This window comes from Chamaea fasciata, unplaced genomic scaffold (assembly GCF_029207755.1).
Source record: "Chamaea fasciata isolate MVZ Bird 193981 ecotype frontalis unplaced genomic scaffold, bChaFas1.0.hap1 SCAF_2, whole genome shotgun sequence".
Lineage (NCBI taxonomy): Eukaryota > Metazoa > Chordata > Aves > Passeriformes > Sylviidae > Chamaea > Chamaea fasciata.
In genome coordinates, this window is record NW_027094087.1 from 89,025,261 (window position 1) to 89,049,112 (window position 23,852).

Here is a 23,852-nt window from a genome sequence, read left to right on the forward strand (position 1 = left end):
TTAAACAATTGTTTAAAAGTTTCAAAGGATACAAATAGGGTAAAAGTATACCTTCAACTGTTCCTCTTGCCAGAGTAACCTGATTCTTAAGTATTAGTGCATTTATTTCCTGCAGTATATTTCCTTTTTCATAATACAACAAATACACGTTGTGTGTCTCCTACTCCTATAGGGAGGGAAGGAGAGGAATTGAACAGAGTTCCCATACACTTGTTGGATAGACAACAGAATTTAAAAATTCAAGGTTCTTTGCCTTACGAATTCTTTGCCTTGACTGTTTTTTTTTATACCATTGTTTGCACTGCAGGTATTACTTCCTCTTGTGTACGCCTAATGTTACTTTTAATAGCTGTATGGCATGCATATCTGTGTGCTTTAGGTGTGTTCTCTGCTCTTTGCCCATCCCGCGCAGAACCACACCCAATATATGTACCTTCAGAATGAATAATGCCTGTTTTCCTATAGCTTCCTAATGCTAAAAAGAAGTGTTCCCTAATTTCTAAGATTCATTTAAGTGTTCTGCTCTTACTGTGAAAAACCTGTAACAATTTTCACCTTACTTCACTAGGTTCCTAAACCAAAGTCAAAACTCATAAAGGGGGATCAAACTGGACAAGATATGCTAGAGACGTTGGCCTGTGATCGAAAAAGCCAGTCTGGTAATAAAAAAAAAGCTGCATAGTTTCATTTTAGTGCTGCAGACTTACTGTAAAGGCTAAGATTTGTTAAAGAACATATTTTTGTTTCTTGTAACATTATCACTCCAGTGTATAGTAATACCTTATAGGTTCTGACTACATATGTAAAACAAAACAGTAGTTTGGTTCTGACACCTAAAGTTATTTTTCTCCTCTTAAAGCATGCTGGTAAGGTGTTTTCTCTTTGTTTCAGTAATGGTTGGGGTTTTTCCTTCTTTCTGACTTTCTAGCATGCTAAGGTAGAATTTAGCTTTTATTGTCTGTTAAATCTACTGGAAATGGCTTCTGCCTGCCAATGCTTTTTTGCAAGTATTGTTAGCCCGAAGAGGGAAAGGAAGTATTAGTTTGTTTCCCTGGTCTTTTCATCCTTTCACTTGTTCATCAGCTTGGTTCGTTGTACTGCCAAGCACAGACAGTTTTCAGCCTACAAAATTCTAAGAGGGCCTAGATGAACAGATTAACCTCCTAGACAACAGGTTCATTTAACTTCATAATGGATTTTGTTAATGCAGAGTTCTGCTTGTATTACAGCTATTTATTTTACGGTCACTTGCAATGCCCTTAGAACAGTCATGATGGGAGGGCTTTGTTTTCCTAAAGAACTGGATTTACAAATTCTTTGGGATTGTTGTCACTAAAAGCTTGGAAAGCCTATGTGCTGAAACACTGACCTAATTACAGGGAGAACATACCTGAACAGTCTGTAGGTTTCATAAGGGGAAATCCTGATTTCCATCCAGCCTTCAGCTGCAAAGAGCAGTCCAGCATAGCAAATACTACTTTCCTCCTGTTCACTGCTTTATTTATGTGAAGTGATGTTTTTGTTTTCTAGGTCATATGCTGCTGAACTTAAGTCATGGCAAGCAAGACTTCTTTAAAGAGATTGTGGAATCATTTGCAAACAAGAATGGCTCATTTGCATTGTTTGATAGCCTGTTTGAGAGTGGAGCTTCTAGGGAGAGGTCTTTCATCGGCACAGATGATATTGGAAATATCAGTACACAAGCACCAGTGCAAGTGGAACTTCACAAATACGATATTGGTAAGAGGTGTTACTTTCTGAAACACAGCTTTGTGTACCAGAACCTCTTCTGCAAATACTTGTGGAAGAGGTACTGCTGGTACACAAATACTTGTTCTGCAACAAAAGACAAATACCTGGAATAGCTATCCAAAGTTGCCTTAATGTTATAGGAAAGACTTCATTGCAATGTAAAGAAGTGCTTCTTCAGTAATTCCTTGAGGAATTTTGTAGAAGTAAATAGGTTTGCTAGATTAGTTCTCTATTGGACTGAATAAGGAGAGAGTGGAAATGAAGAGAGTCATTCCCTCAGAAGCTTAAGTGGTTGATGGCTTTGAGCTCTTAGATGAACTTGGTATGTTTGGCTATACTGAAGTTTGTAACCCTTCGTAAGTGAGACCTGGAATCTTGATGCTCATTGGTCTGTAAAGTATCTTTGGCCACTCTGACAGAGTGAAATGTGAAACCCAGCTTTGATCAGATAGCAGTATTGAGGGCTTGCAGGAAGCTGACATTTGCATCCAACCTTGTTTTTTGCCTAGGTGCCATTCGATTGTACAATGGCAGTCTCCAGCACCTCGTGTGGCTTGGCTTGCAGTGGAGCTCCATGTCAGTCTTACCCCCCATGCGCAAATGGTTAAAACAGCTTTTTCACTTGCCCCAAGAAACATCAAGACTTGAGACAGATGCTCCTGAATCTATTTGCCTGTTAGACCTTGAAGTAAGTGAACTTTCAAGTTCTTTAGGGTGTACTGTACAAATTAAGTTTTATTGTAATTATTAACTTCAATTTATTTTTTAAAAACAGGTATTCCTACTTGGAGTGGTATTCACTAGCAACTTACAACTGCAGGAGAAGTTTAATTCTCACTACAGTGCACATCAGCCTCAATTCTTACCATTGCCAATATGCAAACAACTCTATACTGAAAAGCAAAAATCCTGGTGGGATGCTGTTCGTACTCTTCTTCAGAGAAAATCAGTGTAAGGCTTTTTCAGTTTGGAGATGTTTGACTAAACCTTTAGGCAGTGTCTGCTACACCAGCTTGGATTGTCCCTATAGATTCTTGTAAAATTAATTTTTTTGGACATATTTTTCACATTAAAGCTTTGTTGTAGCAGGGATTTTATATGCCTGAAAGATTTCTGTAAATGGAATTTTCATTTCTAACAATGTATTTCTAACCTAGAGGCAAGCTAGGACTTAAGCTGCAGGCTAAATTCATGAAGTGAATACTATGTGAACAGCTGAAAACCAGAAAATACTAATCAAGGAATGTTTCTTCTGATATTCAGACCAGGAACTGCAGCAAAGCTGAGGCTTATTGTACAACATGGCATAAGTACTCTGCGAGCACTGGAGAAGCACGGCCTTCAACCTGCCGTAATCATTCACTGGGCAAAAAGCTTGCAGAAAACAGTAAGCTGAGATTTTTTGAATACATGGGAGCCAAAATGCTTTTCTTTATTTTCTAAATTATGAACAGACTCAGGGGGTGGGGGATTGGATGAATGTATGTTATTAAGAACAGCTGATTATTTTATAAGGGAATTTGTTGTTCTAGTCACCCTGTGAATTGTTCAAGTCTTAAATTGTAGTGTTACTTTCTACATATATGTTACTTTACATAGCTGTTCTGCTTAGTATAAGAGAAGGACTGGAACTCTTAAAGAAAATAGGAGAAGAATATATAGGAATAGAATTTTGACTTGAATTTATTGAAATAACACATGCATCTATTCCCTTTTATTCACCAGGGAATTAACCTTAACTCCTTCTATGACCAGAAGGAATATATTGGGCGAAGTGTCTACTACTGGAAGAAAGTTCTGCCTATGCTGGAAACTATCAAAAAGAATAGGAGTATTTCTGAGCCTACTGATCCTCTCTTCAAACACTTCCATAGTGTAGACATTCAGGTACAGATGAATTGAGCCAAGGCTGAAGAGAAGGGTCTGTGTCAGAAACATACATAGTAATGAGATTTTTGTTAACATTGTACTGTTCTATGTTCTTACTACTGTAAATCTCTTAAAGGTGAGATTTGGTAATAGTGTTTTATAAAGAGGGAAAATACTCTCCTTATAACTTTGGTCTTACCTTTAAAATAGTGTGTATGATTTGAAGGCACTGAACACCCTCAGTACCAACTGTCTTGAAGAAGAATTTTCCCTGTATTATAGGGAAAAAGGTTATGTTGTTCCATTGTCAAGTAGAAGTTTTCCTTCACTTCATTTTGTAGGCCTTTCAGGTTGCAGCATATGAAGAAGAGGCACAGATAGCATTTGCTATGTTGGATGCAGTTGATGGCAAAACTGATGATGCTTTATCAGCATTTGAAGCTATTGAGAATGTGGTGTCATACTGGAATCTTGCTGTGGTAAGTTTTTAAGTTGCATTACTAAGAAATTATTTTCTTTATTCAGTTTCCTTCTGACTGACACTACTCACTTTGCCACCTCTTCTTTAGATTTTCCAAAGAAAAGCAGAAGAGATTGAAAATGATGTCATGCTGCCAGAAGAACATGAGGAGCATAAAACTTACCTTCTTAAAGCCAAGTATTATCTTATGAAAATTATTGCAGAAAGTTCCTCAGATATGTCAGTTGCTGAGAAAGTAAGTAATTCTTGCTCTAAAAACTTGTTCCAAGGCACACAGTAGCTTAGGTTACTGTTTAACAAGTGAAATCCTTTGCATTCAAGTTAGGCTTTTTTTGACCAGGCTTTGTATTAAGGCAAGTTAAATCCTGGGTAACTTCTGTAACCTGCCAGATCATGTGATATCCTGGCTACCCTGTGGATGAAAGTTTTAGTGTAAACAAATAGCTTTTGCCATTGTCTTTTAGTTTGTTCGTTTGAAAAATAAAATAGTTTGTGTGAGTTGTTTTCTTATGTGAATCCTAACGAGTTAAGAGCTTTGCTGAAAAAAACCAAACCCAGTATTTATGTAATGAAAGACTTGTGAATTGCTCAGCCAGAATTCTGAATGTAGTTTGTCTTGTTTTGAGGGAGAACTGCAGCCATGACTCATGTTTGAAAAACTTTCTAGTTGCCAGTGTCTATTGAAACTGTGAGAGAAGTGTTAGATACAGTGATCCAGGAACTTGGTGAGAATGGTGAAGAGGGAAGTCTTGCCTTCAGAAATGGCCTATCACGAACTGTAGATTCAGCAATGAAACATTCCACTCCATCACCAACCAAGTTCTCTCTTTCACCAACTAAGACCTACAAGGTACGTTAACCAGTTATTATTTCAGGCAATTGTAATCTTGTAAGAAACATTCAGGTGAATCAATGAACTTTTCTTTTCCTAGTTTTCTCCGAAAACTCCCCCTCAGTGGGCAGAAGACCATAAATCTATACTTCAAATGATTTGTCAGCAAGTGGAAGCTTTAAAGGTAAAAATTCTGTCACCATATTTAGTAAAGAACTCATTTAAGGGACTCTTTCTGTATGTAGAAAGAATTCTGCTTTTATCAGCTTGGTTCTCATCCACTTGGTCTTGGGTTTTTTACTGGTTTGTTCTGGTTTTAGAACACAATGGGAGTACTTTGTACTCCATGGACATGTCTTGCCTGATCTGGCAGGTACTTTTTGGGTTGTTTTTTTTTCTAATTACCCCCACCCCCTGAATTGAACGTGCTTTTGATCAGCAAAAGGGTGGGGATCATGCCTTATATTTTCTTTGACAAATACCTGTGCAATAGATACTTACATTCTTGCTTGGCACTCTGTCTTGACAGAATGAAATGCAAGAAATGAAACTTAATTCCAACACAAATGCATCTCATCGGTGGCCTGCTGAAAACTATGGAACTGATGCAATGCCAGACAGTTATCAGAGAGCACAAAATCTTCATGAAGCCCCATTAACAGGCAAGTTGCTGCAGAATTTTTATTTAAATGCTTAGCTAAATCAAATAAGACTTTTGAAAATAATGCAAAAATGTTTTAATGGTTCACATTAAAAACTGATTGCTGGGAAGAGTATGTAAAAAAACAAGAAGAAAAGATAAAAGTGTTGACTGTTTTCCTGGTGTTCCTTTTTAGTTGCTACCACTGGCCCATCTGTGTTCTACAGCCAGTCACCTGCCTATAACTCTCAGTATCTTCTGGGGACTGCTGCAACCAATGTAACACCAGCGAAGGTGAAAATAAATTTATTTCCTTAAATTGCTTCAAATGATCTCCTGAAAACTACTGACTGGTTTTGATTCTGTATATGTCCGTATGTAATTGCAGTTCCTTGTGCAGAATTTGGTGCACTTAAACTGCTAGGGATAAAATGGTAATTTGTCTCCCTGCTTAACTTTTGGATTATGGAGTTTGGGAGAAAAAGCTAGAAAAATACATTTTTTGTGTGTACATTTCTCCTACAGGTATGTATGATAGCACTTAACTATTCCCCCCCTTAATTGTGTGGCAAAAGAAAATGGGGTTTTCAAAGCTCTTTTTCATGAAAAAGAAACCCACTCGTATTGTTTCCCCTTTTCAATATTTGTCCTCAAATGCCCATCAGGTTTTAAACTAAGGTAGAAACTGGTTTAGATTTAAACTTGAAAGCATGCCTTTCTTTTAAGAGTGTATGTTACATGGGCTTCAGCACAGTAAGATTTTGTCCTCTTTGTTACCACAATAAGCAGAGCACTTGTTTTCTGCTTTTTCTTTAGCCTCCTGTCTATGGCATGAACCGACTTACGCCTCAGCCACACATATACTCCTATCAACCGCCACCCATGCATACACCACCTCTACAAAACACTTCTGGCTGTATGTTTTCCCAAGAAATGTATGGCCCACCTCTGCGTTTTGATTCTCCTGGTACGGCACTCATTTCTCCTCGTACAGCTGATGACTATTACAACTACAGCGTTCCGCAGGCAAGCACCAATCCAACATTGCCCAAACCGGGGTACTTCACAAACCGCTCGGTCACGCCACCCACTTTAAAGCCTGCAGAGCCAAAGGCAATGCCTAAATTTGGACCACCGGGAACAGCAGAAGGATCAAAACCACCTCTGCCAACACCAGCACAGCCAAGTCAGCCGACAACTTTTAAATTTAAACCTAACTTCAAGTCTAATGATGGGGACTTTACTTTCTCTTCTCCCCCTCAAGTTGCACCACAGCCCCTTAATGCACCTTTTAATAGTAGAGAAAGCCTTTTGGATCTTTTAACATCTGATAAACCTTTACAGGATGATAGATACAATGAACAAAAGCCAGTTAATGATACCACAAATAGTTCAAGAAGTATCTTCAATTTTAGCAATAAACATATTCCAGGCATCTCTCTTCGAGAAAACACAGGACAAAATGCACACAAAACCCTGGGTTTTGAGAAGAACGATCCATTTAGTGTTCAAGAACCAAACAAACCTGTATTTATGCCTTCAAATTCAGATTTGGCCAATAGAAGTCATGAAACAGAAGGAGGAAGCACCCATGGTGGAGATGAGGATGATGATGGTCCTCATTTTGATCCTGTGGTGCCACTTCCTGATAAGATTGAAGTAAAGACAGGTGAGGAAGATGAAGAAGAATTCTTCTGCAACAGAGCCAAGCTCTTTCGTTTTGATGCGGAATCTAAAGAATGGAAAGAAAGGGGTATTGGAAATGTGAAAATACTTAAACATAAAGTATCTGGCAAATTTCGTCTCTTAATGAGGCGGGACCAAGTGCTGAAAATCTGTGCAAATCACTACATAAATACTGATATGAAATTAACTCCAAATGCTGCATCAGATAAGTCATTTGTATGGCATGCTTTGGACTATGCAGATGAATTGCCAAAACCAGAACAGCTTGCAATTAGATTTAAAACACCTGAAGAGGCAATGCTTTTCAAAAAAAAGTTTGAGGAGGCACAGAATATTTTAAAATCCTTGGGATCAAATGCTGACATGTCTGGTGCTCAGAGCAGTGGGACTGCAAAAGAAACAGCAAATCAGGACGTCAAGGAGCCCAACAGAACCACTTCTGGGACCATGAGTTTGGGCTTTCAGTTTCCAAAAGATGGAGCAAGCAGTGAACCTGACAGCAAAGGCACCCTTACAGCTACATCCACTGCATCTAGCACTACTATTTCATTTGGAAAGGATGCTCAGCAAGCTTGTTCTTCTGGTGGGTTTGGGCAGCATCTCTTGAAGAAGGATCAATGGGAGTGTAAAGTGTGTTTAGTTCCAAATGAAGCAACTGTAAAGAATTGTGTATCATGTCAAACTCCAAAATCAGGTATGTGGGAAACACATGGCACCCCATTAACTGGCTCTGCAAGTTTGAAAGGGAATGGTAACACAGTGCAGGACAAGTTTGGATCTGCTTTTGCTAAAAATGAAGGTCAGTGGGACTGCCCTGTGTGCCAAGTCCAGAATGAGGCAAAAGATGTGAACTGTTGTTCCTGTCAGAATCCAAAACCTCAAAATCAACCAAATACACCCATACCTTCTGTTCAGACATCTGCTGCTCTGGGGGTCGGTTCCATTGGTGATACAAGTAAGCCACAGAAAAATGGGTTTGAAGGGCTTTTTGCTAAAAAGGAAGGTCAGTGGGATTGTGATACTTGTCTTGTGAGGAATGAAGGTTCTTCACTAGTCTGCGTAGCCTGCAAAACACCAAATCCATCTGGTAAGCCAGCTGGTGATACTTTGCCAACAGCTCCTGCTTTTGGCTTGAAAAGTAAATTACCTGGACTTGATGGAGGACAGCTGGGAACAGGCTTTAAGTTTGGTCTAGAGCAAGGCAAGACACCACCATTTACATTTCAGATTTCTTCTGACACTGAAGCCAAGTCTGCAAAAGAAGGATTTAGCTTTTCAATGCAAATGCCTGCAGGTGGATTTAAATTTGGGATACAGGAGTCTAGTAAAAATGCCACGAAGAAAGATGAGCTGTCCAAAGAGCATACAACTGGTTTCTTAAAAAGTGTTGATGAAAAAGACAAAAAGGAATTGCCTTCAGACAGTGGAACTGGATTCCAATTTCAAGAAACAGCAGACAAGGAGAAAATCGACTTTGTTTTTGGGCAAAATAGCAGCACTTCTACTTTTGCTGAGCTTGCAAAAAATACTCCTAGGGAAGGCTTTCAATTTGGTAAAAAGGACCCTAACTTCAAAGGCTTTTCAGGTGCAGGTGAAAAGCTGTTTTCTTCACAAAATTCTAAAACGGATCAGAAAGCAAACACATCTGCTGACCTTAGTGAGAAGGATGATGATGTGTATAAGACAGAGGACAGCGATGATATCCATTTTGAACCTATTGTTCAGATGCCTGAAAAAGTAGAACCATTTACAGGAGAGGAAGATGAGAAAGTGTTATACTCCCAGAGAGTAAAGCTGTTCAGGTTTGATCCAGAAACAAGCCAGTGGAAAGAACGGGGGGTGGGCAATCTGAAGATTCTTAAAAACGAAGTTAATGGCAAAGTAAGAATATTGATGCGGCGTGAGCAGGTACTGAAGGTGTGTGCGAATCACTGGATAACAACAACAATGAACTTAAAACAGCTGTCTGGCTCAGACAAAGCATGGATGTGGATGGCCAATGACTTTTCTGATGGTGATGCAAAGCTGGAACATCTGGCAGCAAAATTCAAGACACCAGAGCAGGCTGAAGAGTTCAAACAGAAGTTTGAAGAATGTCAGAGGCTACTACTAGATATACCACTGCAGACACCCCATAAACTTGTTGATACAGGTAGGACGGCTCAGCTTATACAGAGAGCAGAGGAAATGAAGTGTGGCTTAAAAGATCTCAAAACTTTTTTGACAGATGACAAAACTAAACTGTCAGAAGAGGAAAATGTAAGCTCTGTTTGTACCAGCAGTACTTCTGATTTGGTTATAAAGCCACATGCTGAAAGTACAGGCCCTACTCTGGAATGGGATAACTATGACTTGCGTGAAGAAGCATTGGATGATAGTGTAAGTAGTTCTGTATATGCATCACCTCTTGCAAGTAGCCCTGTAAGGAAAAATCTGTTTAGATTTGGAGAGTCTACCACAGGTTTTAGTTTCAGCTTTAAATCTGCTTTGAGCCCATCCAAATCTCCTGCCAAACAGAATCAGAGTAGAACATCAGTAGGCACAGATGAAGATTCTGATGTTACTCAAGAAGAAGAAAGAGATGGACAGTACTTTGAACCTGTGGTTCCTCTGCCTGATCTTGTGGAAGTGACCAGTGGCGAGGAAAATGAGCAAGTTGTCTTCAGCCATAGAGCCAAACTCTACAGATACGACAAAGATGCAAATCAGTGGAAAGAGAGAGGGATTGGGGATATCAAGATATTGCAGAACTATGACAACAAACAAGTTCGTATAGTAATGAGAAGGGACCAGGTACTAAAACTCTGTGCCAATCACAGGATAACACCAGATATGAATATGCAACAAATGAAAGGATCTGACAGAGCCTGGGTATGGACTGCATGTGACTTTGCAGATGGGGAAAGAAAAGTAGAACTTTTGGCTGTGCGATTCAAGCTGCAAGATGTTGCAGACTCATTTAAGCAAATTTTTGATGAAGCAAAGCATGCCCAAGAGAGGGAGACACTAATAACACCTCTTTCTTCTCGTGCTAATACACCAAAGGAATCTCCATGTGGTAAAAATGCTGTAGCTGTCCTGGAAGAAACAACCAGAGAAAGAACTGATGTCAGCCATGGTGATGATACTTCTGATACAACTGTAGAGGCTGCAGAGGTGTCAAATACTTCAGAAACACCAACAAAAACAGTGGTTTCTCCTCCAAAGTTTGTATTTGGATCTGAATCTGTCAAGAGCATTTTCAGTAATGAAAAATCAAAGACATTCACATTTGGAAATACTTCAGCCACTGGTTCTCTCTTTGGCTTCAGTTTTAATCCCCCAAGAAAGAGTGAAGGCCATATTCCAGCATCTCAGAACACAGCACAGAAAGAACTGGAAGTCTCTGAACCACCAAAAATCTCAAATGCTACTCAGAAGCCTGTAGACACCAAGGCAGACAATTTGTCTGCTTCAACACAAGATGGACCATCTAACTTCTCATTTAGAATTCTGGAAAAAGGTGAGTGTCAGTTATACTAGTAATTTATTCAAGCATGCAACTTATTAAGCAATCAACTTTGTGCTGTCATTATTCTCTTGAGACTAGGTAGTATCTTTCAGTTTTGATGCAGTTATCCATACGTTCTCCAGAGTTTCAACAAAAGAAGGGAATTTTAAGTCATAATTATTTTCAAATATAAATGAAAATGTATAATGCAGGATGGAAATTTGTTTACTGAGAACAGGACTTTCCGGTAGAGAGCTTAAATTCTGAAGTGCTGCATCCAAATCTTGGATTTAAGTGCTCAAAGAATTTGTGGACGTGCTTTTGGGGCTTAAATAGGTAGTTGATGTTGTGTGTACCCTGGGCCTTTGCTCAGAGTGGCAAAGTTCGAGAATGGCAGATACATGCTTCAGCTAAAATTTGCATTATCCCCATAGTTAAGTAGATGACTATTGTGGAAATAGTCTATACCTTTGTTTCAAGTGTTAAATACTGGCTTCTGCAATTTTGGTTGTGTAGCTTAACATGAGGATGTCAGCCTACTTCCTTAGCCTGAGAAGAGATCATGACAGCATACTCAGTTTTGTGGCTTCTGTCATAGTCTAAAATGATGTACAGGCTATGTGTGGCTGTGACAGGACCACTGTAATGTGTTGAGGTGTCTTTGTGAGAAGGATGGGATGTCTCAGACTCATTAACGCATCCTGTCTATTAGCTAAAGCGTAAAAAAGTGACATGGCAGAAGGTAATAGCTGTGGTACATTCACATGGGTTGGATAAGTTTGTGTAGAATGAACAGATGAAATTTCCTGCCTTGCAGTATGACTGGAATACCTGCAGAACATATATAAATCTGTTCTATCCTTTTAAAATTCCAGGTAAACACTTATATACCAACAATTTATTTTTTTAGGATTTAATTTTAGCCTCTTTAAATCTAATCCCATGGCCTTTTGGACAAGCACATCCTCCTTGCAACCTGATAGTAAAGGTATTTACATACTGCACTGAATGTGTGATAAAAACACTCTAGCAGGCATGGGCAATAACCCAGCTGTGGTCAAAGCAGTTGGCTCAGTAATCCTCATAATTAACATGCATGCTGAAGGAAAGTACTTGAAATTGTGTGTCTGACTACTGTATTTGTCATGTTAAAGAGTGTCTCTAGCCCTTAGTATGTTTACATGAGCCAGCACAAGCGATGGCCCTGTTTAAGCTTTTGGCTTGTTTGCCTTATTTTTTGAGGATATGTGCCCTGCACTTTTTCCATCACAGTTCTACTACGCGTGCACACTGGATCTCCTAAATTCCTTTTGTCTAGAGAAATTACGTTGTTATTTTCAGAGAGTATGTCTTGTGGTGCCTGATGTGCTTTACTCTATGTAAATGAAATATGCCTGAAGATCTTGAGACATCTTATCCAGTAAAGAGCTTTAATGTATTTAGCCTCTCTGGAAATGTTCGCTTCAGTTTCCTGATTATCAGTGTTAACTGCTGTGCTTTTAAAAAGAAAGAGTGCACAGAAGTGAGAGCCACCTTCATGTATAATCTGAAGTCCACCTTAGCTGGTTAAAAAAATTTCTGCCCATTTGTAACCAATTTGTTTACATTCAGACCCTGTTGGAGCTTATACTTTGATTATAGGTTACTACCAGTGCTACTTGCAAGTATGCTTGCTGTAAGCAAGCTCAACTTACATGGTTTTAAAATTATTTTAATTTTAAATAAACTTCTAGTCTGCATGTGACAGTCTTGCAGTATTAGTCCTACATTGTTTAAGTGTCAAAATGTCATTTGATAAGCTGTTCTTACTTGAACACTGAATTCCTGTTCTGTGTACGTAACCTAAAGTCACTTGCTCTGTGTTTTCAAGCATCCCTGTGGATGGAGTTTATTAACAGTTCAGTTCTATTTATGATGTCTGTAATCTGGACATCATTAATCCCATTAATCACTCAGTGCCAATTCACACATGCAAGAACCTTTCCTACCTCAAATTGAACATGGTGTTATATTGGGGGCATATGGCAGGGGGGATGTATTTAAAGAAACAAGACAAAATAAGCCTTTCTGGTACTTAAGACTTGTTTACTTCTACTTTTCTGATAATTAGGTTATGATTGTCTATTTAGTGATTTGTTTACAGTTAATGATAGTCTTCAGTGTTAGTTTTTAGTCTTTGAGCTCTGACTTAATAGTAAAGGATTTTGAGAAATCCTTCCTAAGTTAGTTTTCAAGCCTATCCAATACAAATAGAATACAGAGTTTTCTCATGGGGAACTTGTTTTGAGCAGTGGCTTCTGAGTTCTGCTAGAACAACATTCAAAAGAAATTTAACCTTGTAGTAGTTCTGCAACTCCACGCATTTCCATTTTTTCAGATCATATCATAAACTTCTTAGAAGTTCTTGTTCTGGTTTTGGCTGGGGTAAAGTTAATTTTTTTTCTCAGTAGCTGGTACAGTGCTGGGTTTTGGATTCAGTATGAGAGCAATGCTGATTACACACTGATGTTGGGGTTGCTGCTAAGCAGTGCTTACCCTAAGTCAAGGACTTTTTTTCTTTTTTTGTCTCATGCTGTGCCATTGAGGAGGTACATAAATAAAAGCTGGGAGGGAGCTTTGCTGGGACAGATGACTCAAAGTGGCCAAGGGGATATTCCACACCATAGAACATCATGCTCAGTTTGTAAACTGGTGGAGTTACCTGGAAGAGGGCCCAGTAGGAGTGTGGGAATGGAGTCTGGCATTGGTCAGCAGGTCATGAGCAGCTGTATTGTGCATCACTCGTTTTTTTCCTTGGGCTTTATTTTTATCTTTTAATATTATTATTATATGTCACTTCTTTTTCAATTACTAAACTGTTCTTATCTCATCTCCACCTACAAATTTTACACGTGGTTGTCCTCCCCATTCCACCAGGTTACAGGGTGTGAGCCAGCAGCTCTGTGGTGCTTAATCGCCAGCTGGACTTAATCCACACCAGTGCTTTACAAGTTTGAGTCAAGTCAGTTGCAGGCTACTGTACCTGTTACATGCTGTAGGATTTAAACTGGTGCTTTCCTCTTATATTCAGAAGATACTAATTGATCAGTGCATGAGAGTAAACATCAGTTTTGTGACTAGCTAGAGAGATTTGGGCCTACCTGCTCTTAATGTCAGTTCAAACAAAAGTGGAAATACAGTACAGCGTTGAAAAGAACTGTTGTGCATGATATTGTCCTGAATTTTGTTTCTCTCATATACTAACACTGCTTTGTGTGGGTTTTTTCACCTAGAGTAGAAAGTTCCAGTATCCTAAAACCAAGTCTTTTCAGAATACATTGTATGTATGCGTGGCTTTTTGTTTCATGGCTGCCTTTGAAGATATATTTAAGGTGTTTGCAACAGTAATCATTGTTGTTGAAGTCTTTCATCACTTTCAGTAGATGTTTGGAATGCTAGAATATTATTCCAGTGTTTGATAAAACAGTTTCATGGAGAACTTTACTCATAGACTAATCTGAAGTGACCTTAAATGTATTTCTCTTATTCAGCTGTTTTGCCCAGAGGGTACTGAAAGAGACTGCATGATAGCTCTCTTTAAATGCTGTCAAACCCGATGAGCGATGACTGTGGTAAAACACTGGAACAGTGTACTTGTTGCCGCAGCTTCTAGCTACCTTTCTGCTGCTCAAATTAAAGAAAGCACATGCTTCTGCCATCTACCTGACTGACTTGAAAGAAGTGTTTCGTTATACTCAAAGATACATTTTTTGAAAATTTTTTGATCCTAAGGAAAGCTGTTTTTTGGTGTAGGACTAAATGCTCCACACTTAAACCTCAGGTGAACTTGGTGCAAACTTACTCAGTCCAATTAAGACACTTGCTTAACTAACCAGAAAGAATAAAACACATGGTAATATGCAGGATATCTGCGTATCTTCATAACACAGTACTAGATGTACTTCTAATCCTTAAATTAGCTAGGGTGAGTTTTTTGTGTAAGATTCTAAGAAGAGGTATGAAAACATCTATATCCCGCTGGTGTGCTATGAACTTAGAAATTTTTTGTTCAGGAATCTTATCCTACGCCTACTTTCTGCAGGCTCAGAGAGCTTACTGAGATTTAAAAATCTGAGCAAAAAGAGTTAGTCTACAAGAGTGTGCTGGTGATGGGTTTGAGTTACTTTGTAGCTCTGGTGTGTATATAAATGCCTGAAATGATCAACTTGTAAATAAAGGTGGGGCAAAGACTACACAGGTAATACTTTGAAAAAATATGTAAGTTTGAATCAGTACATCAGATTTTGCTGTTACTTTACTTTATACTGCTCTTAATCTACTGGACAATTAAGTAAAAAGTAATGAGAAAACTGCTTTTAAAAAGCAGACTTATTTTAGTGTATTAGTTGTGTCAGAGGATCAAAGGTCATGTCTGTAAACATGTCTCTTCTGTCCTTTTTTCTACTTGCAATGATAAGTTAAATTATATGATCAGAAAAATCAGTGTTTTTTGGGAACTGGGTACTAGTTTGGTTTCTAGCTGGATATTTAGGTTTTCTCTCATTACACTGTGCCACAGATTTACTAAATTATTTTCTTTAATGAAAAACACAGTGAGCTTTTGAGACCACCCTTCAGATTCTCACTTAAATCTGGAGAACAGGTAATAGACTGTTAGCAAATAGGTTGAGGTACTAAAGCAATCATTTTGTTCTTAGAAACAGTTGTTGTGGTTACTGATGTGCTTATGGGATAATTCTTAAAAATAGTTCACAGATTTCTTAGGCCTTTATCCCCAAACTCCCCTTTTCAAAATAACACTTAAATCTAAACAAGTAGAACCCCCAAAAAACCATACCTGATGTTTAAATTTCTTTATCCTCCTTCTTTGCTTCCATTCTCTCATAATAAACTCAAATATTTGTTTCCAAAGCTGTCTTGCAGCCATATGTTTTATCTGCAGTTTGCTCTAAGCTTTACTTTCAGCTTTAACATTTGCACTGATCATGCACTGTTCTCAATACTGATGGAAGGAATAATTTAATGTTCAGGGCAAGAAGACAAAAAGCTAAATAATAAAACTGATGGTGATATTTCCTTGTTGCAAAAGCTGGTTAAATAGGCTGAAAGCAATATTTTTTGTTTGATAGTGGAACTAAGAATTACTTTCCTTTTGTAACAATCAAAGTTTCAGCACAAGTTATTATGATAAATTGAAATTAGGTAATAAAACCCTCAACTTTCCCATAAGTAATCTGAAATGAGTTCTATTCAGTTGCTTGGACAGGTTGTTGTACACAAGTTCACTTTTTTTCAGGCCTGATGTTTGCTTGTTTACCTCTGTTTGGCATCTCTGTCACTCTTCTCTCTAGCTGTCTATTTGACATGAGGACTTAATTTAACAATCCTTTTAATAATATAAAGATGCAGCCATGTTTTTTTTTTTTTAATGCTTGAATTCCAAAGGCAATTTGCTGTTCTGTCCTCGCCTCCTAGAAGTTCAATTTTTGTTTCTAATCTATCAACAGAAAATATATAAACCCTTAGAATTAATTCAGTTCCATATTAATGTGGGGTTAATGTTTCCTGTTCTGAAATGATTCCATTTTAATGGTTTGTTCAATTTCTGTAGAAAAAGCTGAGAAGACCACGGTGTCAGAGGATGATGCTCCGTCTGATGAGGTTGTCATAGTTTACGAGTTAACACCTACCCCTGAACAGAGAGCTCTTGCTGACTTCCTCAAGCTCCCTTCAACATTCTTCTGTTACAAGAATAAGCCTGGATATGTGAGTGATGAGGATGATGGTAAGGAATGCCAAAATTTATGTTTGTACTGCCTTTTTGTGGGGAAAGGATGTAATACACTGGTGCAGCCCCACCTTGAGTAGGACTGCGTGCAGTTTCGGGTGCCTCTGTGTAAGAAGGTGTTGGAGGGTGATCAAGGTGAACAGCCTTGAGTTCCAGATTCAGAAGGAGTGGCTAAGGTCACTTGGTTTCTTCAGCTGGGAGAAGACAAGGCTGAGGGGTGACCTCATCACAGTACAAAACTTCCTCAAGGGCACCAGCAGAGGAGGAGGTGCTGATCTCCTCTCTCTGCTGCTACTCAGCTGTAGGACACAAGGAAATGGAATGAAGCTGTCAGGGAAGTTCAGAATAGGAAAAGGTTCTTCACTGAGAGGGTGGTCCTGGAACAGGCTCCCCAGGACAGTAGTTAGAGCAGTACGCCCATCAAGCAACATCTGGGTGATGTACTTGGTCATATGGCTTGGTTTTAGGTAGTCCTGCAAGGAGCAGTGAGCTGCAGTTGGTGATCCTTATGGGTCCCTTCCAACTTGAGATACTCAGCAGTGTTAGAACCATTAGACACCGAAATACTTCTGGTCCAATGGCAAGTAATCCTGTCAATGTCCTTATGGCCAAAGACGTACACTCAAGTCTTCAAAACAGAATAGTATAGTGGAGGCCCAGGAGTGACTAAAGGGTATTTGTTTTGTGTATTATGGGTGTTGGCATCATTATCAAGGCAGTTGGTTAGGTCAGAAATATTTGAGCAAGAGACCTACTTAGTAAGTATTTTGAGACAAATGTAAAACATTTTTTTATTTAAAACAAGCAATCTCAGGTTAATGAGTTATTTTTCTTCTAAAGCAAATTCCTAATACCATTAGTAAACTTACTTTATCTCAAACTTTACTGCATGTAATTAAGATTGATTTACACAGCAGCAGATACTTTAAATGGAAACATTGTATTCAACAGAAAATGGGAGAAGACAAGCCCCCTCCCACAAGTACCTGAGCTTGTAAGTTTTTATGTAAAAAAATCTTCAGTATTCTTTCCCAAATGTGTTTAGTGGTAGTCTTAATAAAATCATTCAGTAAGAAATATGTTTTCTAAAAACAAAACCTGTGGCATGTATCTGTAGCAGTCTAGGCTGAGAAAGTGTTAACAGCACTCTGGAGTACAAATAAGCAAAACTAGAAGTGAAAGGTTACTTGTTGACTTGTGTAACTGTTAAAACATAAACAAAAATTATGTATGCCTGCTAGTCTTGTGAGTTGGAAGGGCTTAGTGGACTTCTCTGACCTAAAGGTGTACCTGAGAACTTACTCTTGTTTACTGTGTTTAAGATGAAGACTATGAATCAGCTGTTAAGAAACTTAATGGAAGACTCTATCCCAGTGATTCAGAAGAGAAAAAGAAAGGGCAAGGTCCTGTAAAAGGTAGGTCTTAAGAAATTTTAATTACTATGCTTCATGTAGTGAAACATAAACTCTGAATCTGAAGGACACATGGGCAGAGGTTAATTTTATATTTCCTAGGATGGTTTTTAGAAGCAGAGATGCTGGGTGCAGAAAATCTGCATCTCAAAGTACAGAGTTAAGCTCAGTATGTCAAACTGTTAGCAGTAAAGAGGTACCTGAAAGAGAAATGTACATTCCAGGTGATCTCTAAACAAGAGCATCAAAGTCTCTTCCTATCTTGAGCTCCTTCTGAATATGAAAAATTCAGCTTGGCATAATACTGCTCAAGAGAAAGTTGTCTACATCTTTGAATACTTGCTACTTCTGCAGTTACTCAGTTGAAGCTTGTGTTAACGTTGTTCAATCTAATAGAAAAGCTGTTTGGTCTCTATACTAAATATACAGGTGTAGACAACTTCCTTGTGTGTGTCTTACTGTGTCTCAGACTTCAGCATTGCAAAACTTGAAGCCTGGGTAGCTACTTCTAGAAGTAAAGTTTGGGGGTTTTTTGAGGAAATGTGCTGGAAGGATTGAGCCATCTAAAATAGGAGATACTGAAGGAAGTTAGTAGTAGTGGCAGCTGCATGATTGAACTCTTTTATCATTGCATGGAAATTCCCTGATAGCTGTAAAAAAGACGTTGTATATGCAAATCTAGTCACTCCAGGTTAAGTTAGTTAGTCTTCACTTCCAACAATTTAAACAGTAGTGCTGTCTGTGAAGCTCGTGAAGTCTGTCTTCAAGTTGATCTGGCTATTAGGAAGTTAATTTATAATGTAGGAGCTAAACATTATTTCAGTATTTGCTGCCTTCACAGCTATTCTCCATTAATTCTTTACAGCAGGCCTTGCAGGAAAAAGTGAATTCAACAATGAAAGAGAATGTGCTGCTACTTGGGAAGAGAAAGCAGCTCCTGAGGAGAAAGATGAAACAAAAGCTCTGCAGGTTCCTTCTACATCTGTTTCTGGTGTCAGTACTGACACTGAAGGTGACAGTCCAGAAGACTTAAAGTCAGAAGCTGAAATTCATGAAATGAAAGTAAGAGCTAAATCTTTACTGAACTTCTTGGTATTAAACTTGTACAGTTACTTCATAAATGTGTGAGACCAGTACAGTTCTAGAACTAAAACAAACAGTTGGGAAAAGTTGAGGGGTTTTTTGTAGCTGTGCGTCAGGTGTCTGCCAACACAGGAGACTTGATTTCAGGGAATAATAATGTTTTTTTGAAAACAGACTACTTCAAAGATACTTGAGTCTCTTGTCAAGTTAACATGGCTGTGTTAACTGTAATGAAAAACTTCAGAAAGCTTACAACAACTTTTCTTGGTGTTCTTTATATTTCTCAAAAGGACTGTTCTTAGACTCCTGGGGAGGAGGTTTGAATCCTAAGGTCTTCTAACTTATTTACCTATTACATTACTTTTTTGATTATTTGCAGGAGAATGAAGTTGCAAGCTCAAGTGATTTAGTCTGTACCAGTAAGGAAGAAATACCTGCTCTATCAAAAGATGAGGTGACAGTACATGTCCAGTCAGGTAACAGCAGTGAAGAATCACATTCCACCACAGAAACTGTGCAAGTATCACAGACCTTACCACGAGCTGAAGACAAGCCTGTAGATTTGTCAACTAAAAAGAGTGATTCAGATGGTTCAGAGTCAACACAAGGTAAGGTCAGGGGTATGCTCTGAGGTTTTTTTAAATGAAACTATGCTTTTCTGTGGATCAGTTTATCTAGTGTAGTTGCTGTTTTAGGGAGAAGTAGTACCAATACTGAACTGGAAACATAGGTACCAGTCTGGTAAAAATGTGTACATATCAAATTTTATTATGTTTGATTTCACAACAAAACAATGCTAGTGTCTGTTGTGTAATTTACATATGATGTACTTTCATTTGTTTAGTGTTAAATATCACATAAGCCTGTGTGGATCTGCATAAAAGTAGTATGCTGAAATTCACAGTGTCTTGGGCCCTTTTTTAAAACCATAACAGATGGTCATTATGACAAGTGTCATTCAAACTTTAAATTTATTGGGAGGCAAAAATGCTGTAGACAGGTCTCCAGTTTATTCTTGTGACTACATAAATACATTTCTTTTAAGAAAGCAGAGAAAAATCTTTGACTTTCCCCCTTTTTTTTAATAGAAAACAGAATCATCTCATTTGGTTTCGGCAATACTGCAGGCCTGTCATTTGCAGATCTGGCATCCAAAAGTTCTGAGGAGTTTGCTTTTGGCTCAAAAGGTGAGTTCAACTAGTCTCTCAGAGAGACCTCATCTGGACTTTTGCTTCATACAGTATACCTTCTGTGCACAAAATTTCTGCTGATCATTAGAAACAACAATTTTTTGCAAGTTTTTGTCAGGAAGAAAAAAAACCAACCAACTTTTTAAACACAAAGTTTAAAATGTAACTCTCTTAATTGTAGATAAAAACTTCAAATGGGCAAATACAGGAGCAACTGTGTTTGGAGATACCACCCGTAAAGCAGATGAAGATGAAGGTGGTAGTGATGATGAGGTAGTACATAGTGATGATATCCACTTTGAGCCAATTGTGTCCTTACCAGAGGTAAGATGACTTCTGGAATATAAAACAACATTAAAACAAGCATTTCTGCTAACACAGCAAGCTTTAAATATGTTTTGCTTAACTAACTTTGCTTTCTGTGGTGTTGTGCCCTGTTCTGCATGTTTTACACTGACTATGTTGAAGCACCTGTTGTTTTAAATCCTAGTACAGCATAGCCCTGGGGATGTGTCTGGTACCTCAGTTAAAATCTCCAACACCAATTTCTTTATAACTTGACTGAGAGTTGATCAGGATGCAAATTTGTATGTGTAGCTTGTAAGAGCTAAACCATCTATATAGCACAGCTGAAAATTAGGAAGGGGAACTGAATAACTGCTAGTGCTTATACAATTCAGCTATGGCTTTGAGTCAGTGACTTGTAAATTCAGTTCTATGAAAGCCATGCCAACTAAAAATTTTTACTCTAAGCTAGGCAAGACATTTCTAGAATCGCTAAGCAAAAAGATGTACAATTAACATTACCTGAAGGCTGAGGGACCTAACTTGTAGTTTGAAAATAAATGTCTCTTCAAGAAGTAGGAGAACCTTCAACTTTGAAGGTAGCGTTACCACTTACTAAGTAAGACTTTACACAGTTATTCGTGTCTTGATTTGGTTTTTAGCCTAATAAATATTTCAGACTCTTTTGATGATATAGTCATATTGCCTGACCTTTCCATAAATAATAAAACTTAACTACGGATTAAAAAAGTTATTGAGCAAGGCAAGTAGAGCACAAAGGAACAGTATGTGGTGTCCTTCAATTTGAACAGCTAGTCTGATCTATTTTGTAATGTGCTTTCAACTTTCTTTAAAGTTTGGTGTGCCTTTGCTCATCTGTGTGTCACATTATGACTTCTATGATGCTTTTCTTCTCTGCTTCCCTTTTTCAGTTTCACAAGCAGTATTTTGTCACATATTTCTACAATTCTCTCAAGTGTTGCATATCTATATGCACGTTAGAGGCCAGTAAATGCATACATAAAGTGAGGTGGAGATACAGCTGTCAGGCCGAAGTTTTGTATACTTGGTGTTCATTATGTTCAAATGCACACATCAAATTCTTTAACAATGTCCTAAAGGTAACTCCTGGCATTCTAACCGTACTTTGTCTTCACTTAGCGTGCACATCATTCAGAAAACCTGAAACTTGTCAGAACGCTTGATAAATTATTTGGGTTTTGTTAAAAGGAAAAAAAACCCCACACATAAAAAAATACCACCAAAACCCAACCAACCAAACCAGTCCCAAAGCAAAACCAACAGACACCCACCAGAACTGCATGTAGCATGGTGAAGGAGGTTTGCAATGCTGTACTTGGTCTCATATAGTAGAATTTGTTGGGCTCTTAAATTCTGAAAATGTTTTACTCATTTTAGTATGATGGAGTGTTGGAGAAAAGAACGCACTGAATAATCTTCCATTAATACATCAGAATCTTCAGAAGTATATGTAAATAATTACTTAATATCTTTCTAGGAAATCACAGGTACTCAGTCTACTGTGCTTTTTTTTAGGTAGAGGTAAAATCTGGAGAAGAAGATGAAGAAATTCTCTTCAAGGAGAGGGCAAAACTTTACAGATGGGACAGGGATGTTACTCAGTGGAAGGAGCGTGGTGTTGGTGAGATCAAAATACTCTTCCATACACAGAAGAAATACTATAGAATCCTAATGAGAAGAGACCAAGTTCTTAAAGTCTGTGCAAACCATGTTATCACCAAAGAAATGAACTTAGTGCCCTCTGATACATCAAACAATGCTTTCATTTGGACAGCCACAGATTATGCTGGTGAGTTTCTTCACGTGGTCCGTAGTTTCTGTGTTTTGTTTTTCCCTGGAGATTATTAAAAGAAGAAACTAAACAGACCTTCTTGGATTTTTTTTCAGATGGTGAAGTAAAAGTAGAGCAATTTGCAGTCAGATTTAAAAGCCAAGAAATGGCCAATTCTTTCAAGAAGATGTTTGAAGAATGCCAGCTAAGCTTGTCAGAACTACAAAAGGGGCACTTGTCTCTGGCAGCAGGACTGTCAAAGGACACCAACCCTGTTGTGTATTTTGAAGTTTCTGCTGATAATGAACCTTTAGGACACATAACCATGGAACTGTTTGCAAATATTGTACCTCGAACTGCTGAAAATTTCAGAGCCCTGTGCACAGGAGAGAAAGGATTTGGATTCAAGAACTCCCGCTTTCACAGAATAGTCACAGACTTTGTGTGTCAGGTAAGTATAAAAGGAAGACTCTTCACAGAGAGAATGAGATGCATCTTAACTAACAATGGCATTTCAAAAAATGACTTTGCAGTGTAGCACATTCTTGTTGGCAGCATGGATCCACTGTGCATGATAGTCTCATCTGTCCTTTCCCTACAAGGAGATGAGAAATGGTGGAAGGAGCACATGCTACCCTAAGATTCTTTTCACCTGCCAGTAGCTCATGCTTCAGTGTTTCCTAGTTGGTATCATGTCAGGGTGGAAGAAAAAAAATGAAGGGGAGTCCTCCTACAATAGACAAGGGGCCTGTTGCTAAACAGGAACACCAAGGAAAGTAGGCATTCCCAAAATTACCATTCATCCTTCTCTCTCTCTCCAGAGAAGAACTTCTGTATGCGGACCTGTTAGGAACGCTTTTTCCAGGCTTCTTGGACTTTAAAGTATGCTTTGTATTTCAAATAAAGTGCACTTTAAAACTGATATTCCAAGTATCATAGATGTCAGGTTTCAATCTAAAACAAGTCTTCTAGATGCAATTATCACACAGTGGCCTGTTTCCTAAAACATCAGATTTTGTGCTGAGAGCATCAGCCTGCAGTACGTCTGTAACCCCAGGTCGACAGTGTTGGTTTTAAACCTCTGTGTGCGTTCAGTGGCACTTGCAAGTTCATAAGTGCTGGAGGCTTAGGAGATTGATCATAGCTCAGATAGACCTTTCTTAAAATTCTCATCCCTAGTTCACTGAGTTTTAGTAACTTGGAACATGTAAAATGAAGCAACATCAGTACATGCTATGCTAATGATCTGCATGTCACTACATCCCCAAAGATGAGGCATGTAAATGGCTTTCTACAAGCCCAGATGAATACAGTAATACAGGAAAATGATACGCAAAAGTAATAGGAAGGATATCAGCCTGTTGGAGCGAGTCCAGAGAAGGGCCAAGACTTTTAAGAAGGATGGAGCACTGGTCCTAGGAGGAAAGGCCTAAGAGAATTGAATTTGTTCATCCTGGGAAAGAGAAAGCTTAGGAGTGATGTAATGGTGTCACTCCAGAGCATGTAGGGAACCTACCAGAAAGATGGAGGG

At 38.5% G+C, this 23,852-nt stretch overlaps 1 protein-coding gene across 3 annotated transcripts in view; it reads left to right on the top strand.

Annotated features, from left to right (window-relative positions):
• LOC136285471 (E3 SUMO-protein ligase RanBP2-like) overlaps positions 1-23,852 on the top strand; it is a 33,127-nt gene that overhangs the window by 7,639 nt on the left and 1,636 nt on the right. For 2 of the 3 annotated variants that reach the window (XM_066176686.1, XM_066176688.1), the window contains exons 8-28: positions 569-659; positions 1,531-1,740; positions 2,262-2,440; positions 2,528-2,703; positions 3,016-3,139; positions 3,478-3,639; positions 3,963-4,100; positions 4,191-4,337; positions 4,770-4,952; positions 5,035-5,118; positions 5,464-5,596; positions 5,771-5,868; positions 6,391-10,762; positions 16,362-16,535; positions 17,861-17,953; positions 18,816-19,012; positions 19,413-19,641; positions 20,122-20,220; positions 20,405-20,547; positions 22,066-22,339; positions 22,438-22,772. In XM_066176686.1, coding sequence (XP_066032783.1) covers positions 569-659; positions 1,531-1,740; positions 2,262-2,440; positions 2,528-2,703; positions 3,016-3,139; positions 3,478-3,639; positions 3,963-4,100; positions 4,191-4,337; positions 4,770-4,952; positions 5,035-5,118; positions 5,464-5,596; positions 5,771-5,868; positions 6,391-10,762; positions 16,362-16,535; positions 17,861-17,953; positions 18,816-19,012; positions 19,413-19,641; positions 20,122-20,220; positions 20,405-20,547; positions 22,066-22,339; positions 22,438-22,772 — 7,641 coding nt within the window. The remainder of the gene's footprint in view (positions 1-568; positions 660-1,530; positions 1,741-2,261; positions 2,441-2,527; positions 2,704-3,015; positions 3,140-3,477; positions 3,640-3,962; positions 4,101-4,190; positions 4,338-4,769; positions 4,953-5,034; positions 5,119-5,463; positions 5,597-5,770; positions 5,869-6,390; positions 10,763-16,361; positions 16,536-17,860; positions 17,954-18,815; positions 19,013-19,412; positions 19,642-20,121; positions 20,221-20,404; positions 20,548-22,065; positions 22,340-22,437; positions 22,773-23,852) is intronic. The other variant, XM_066176687.1, reaches the window with a different exon arrangement.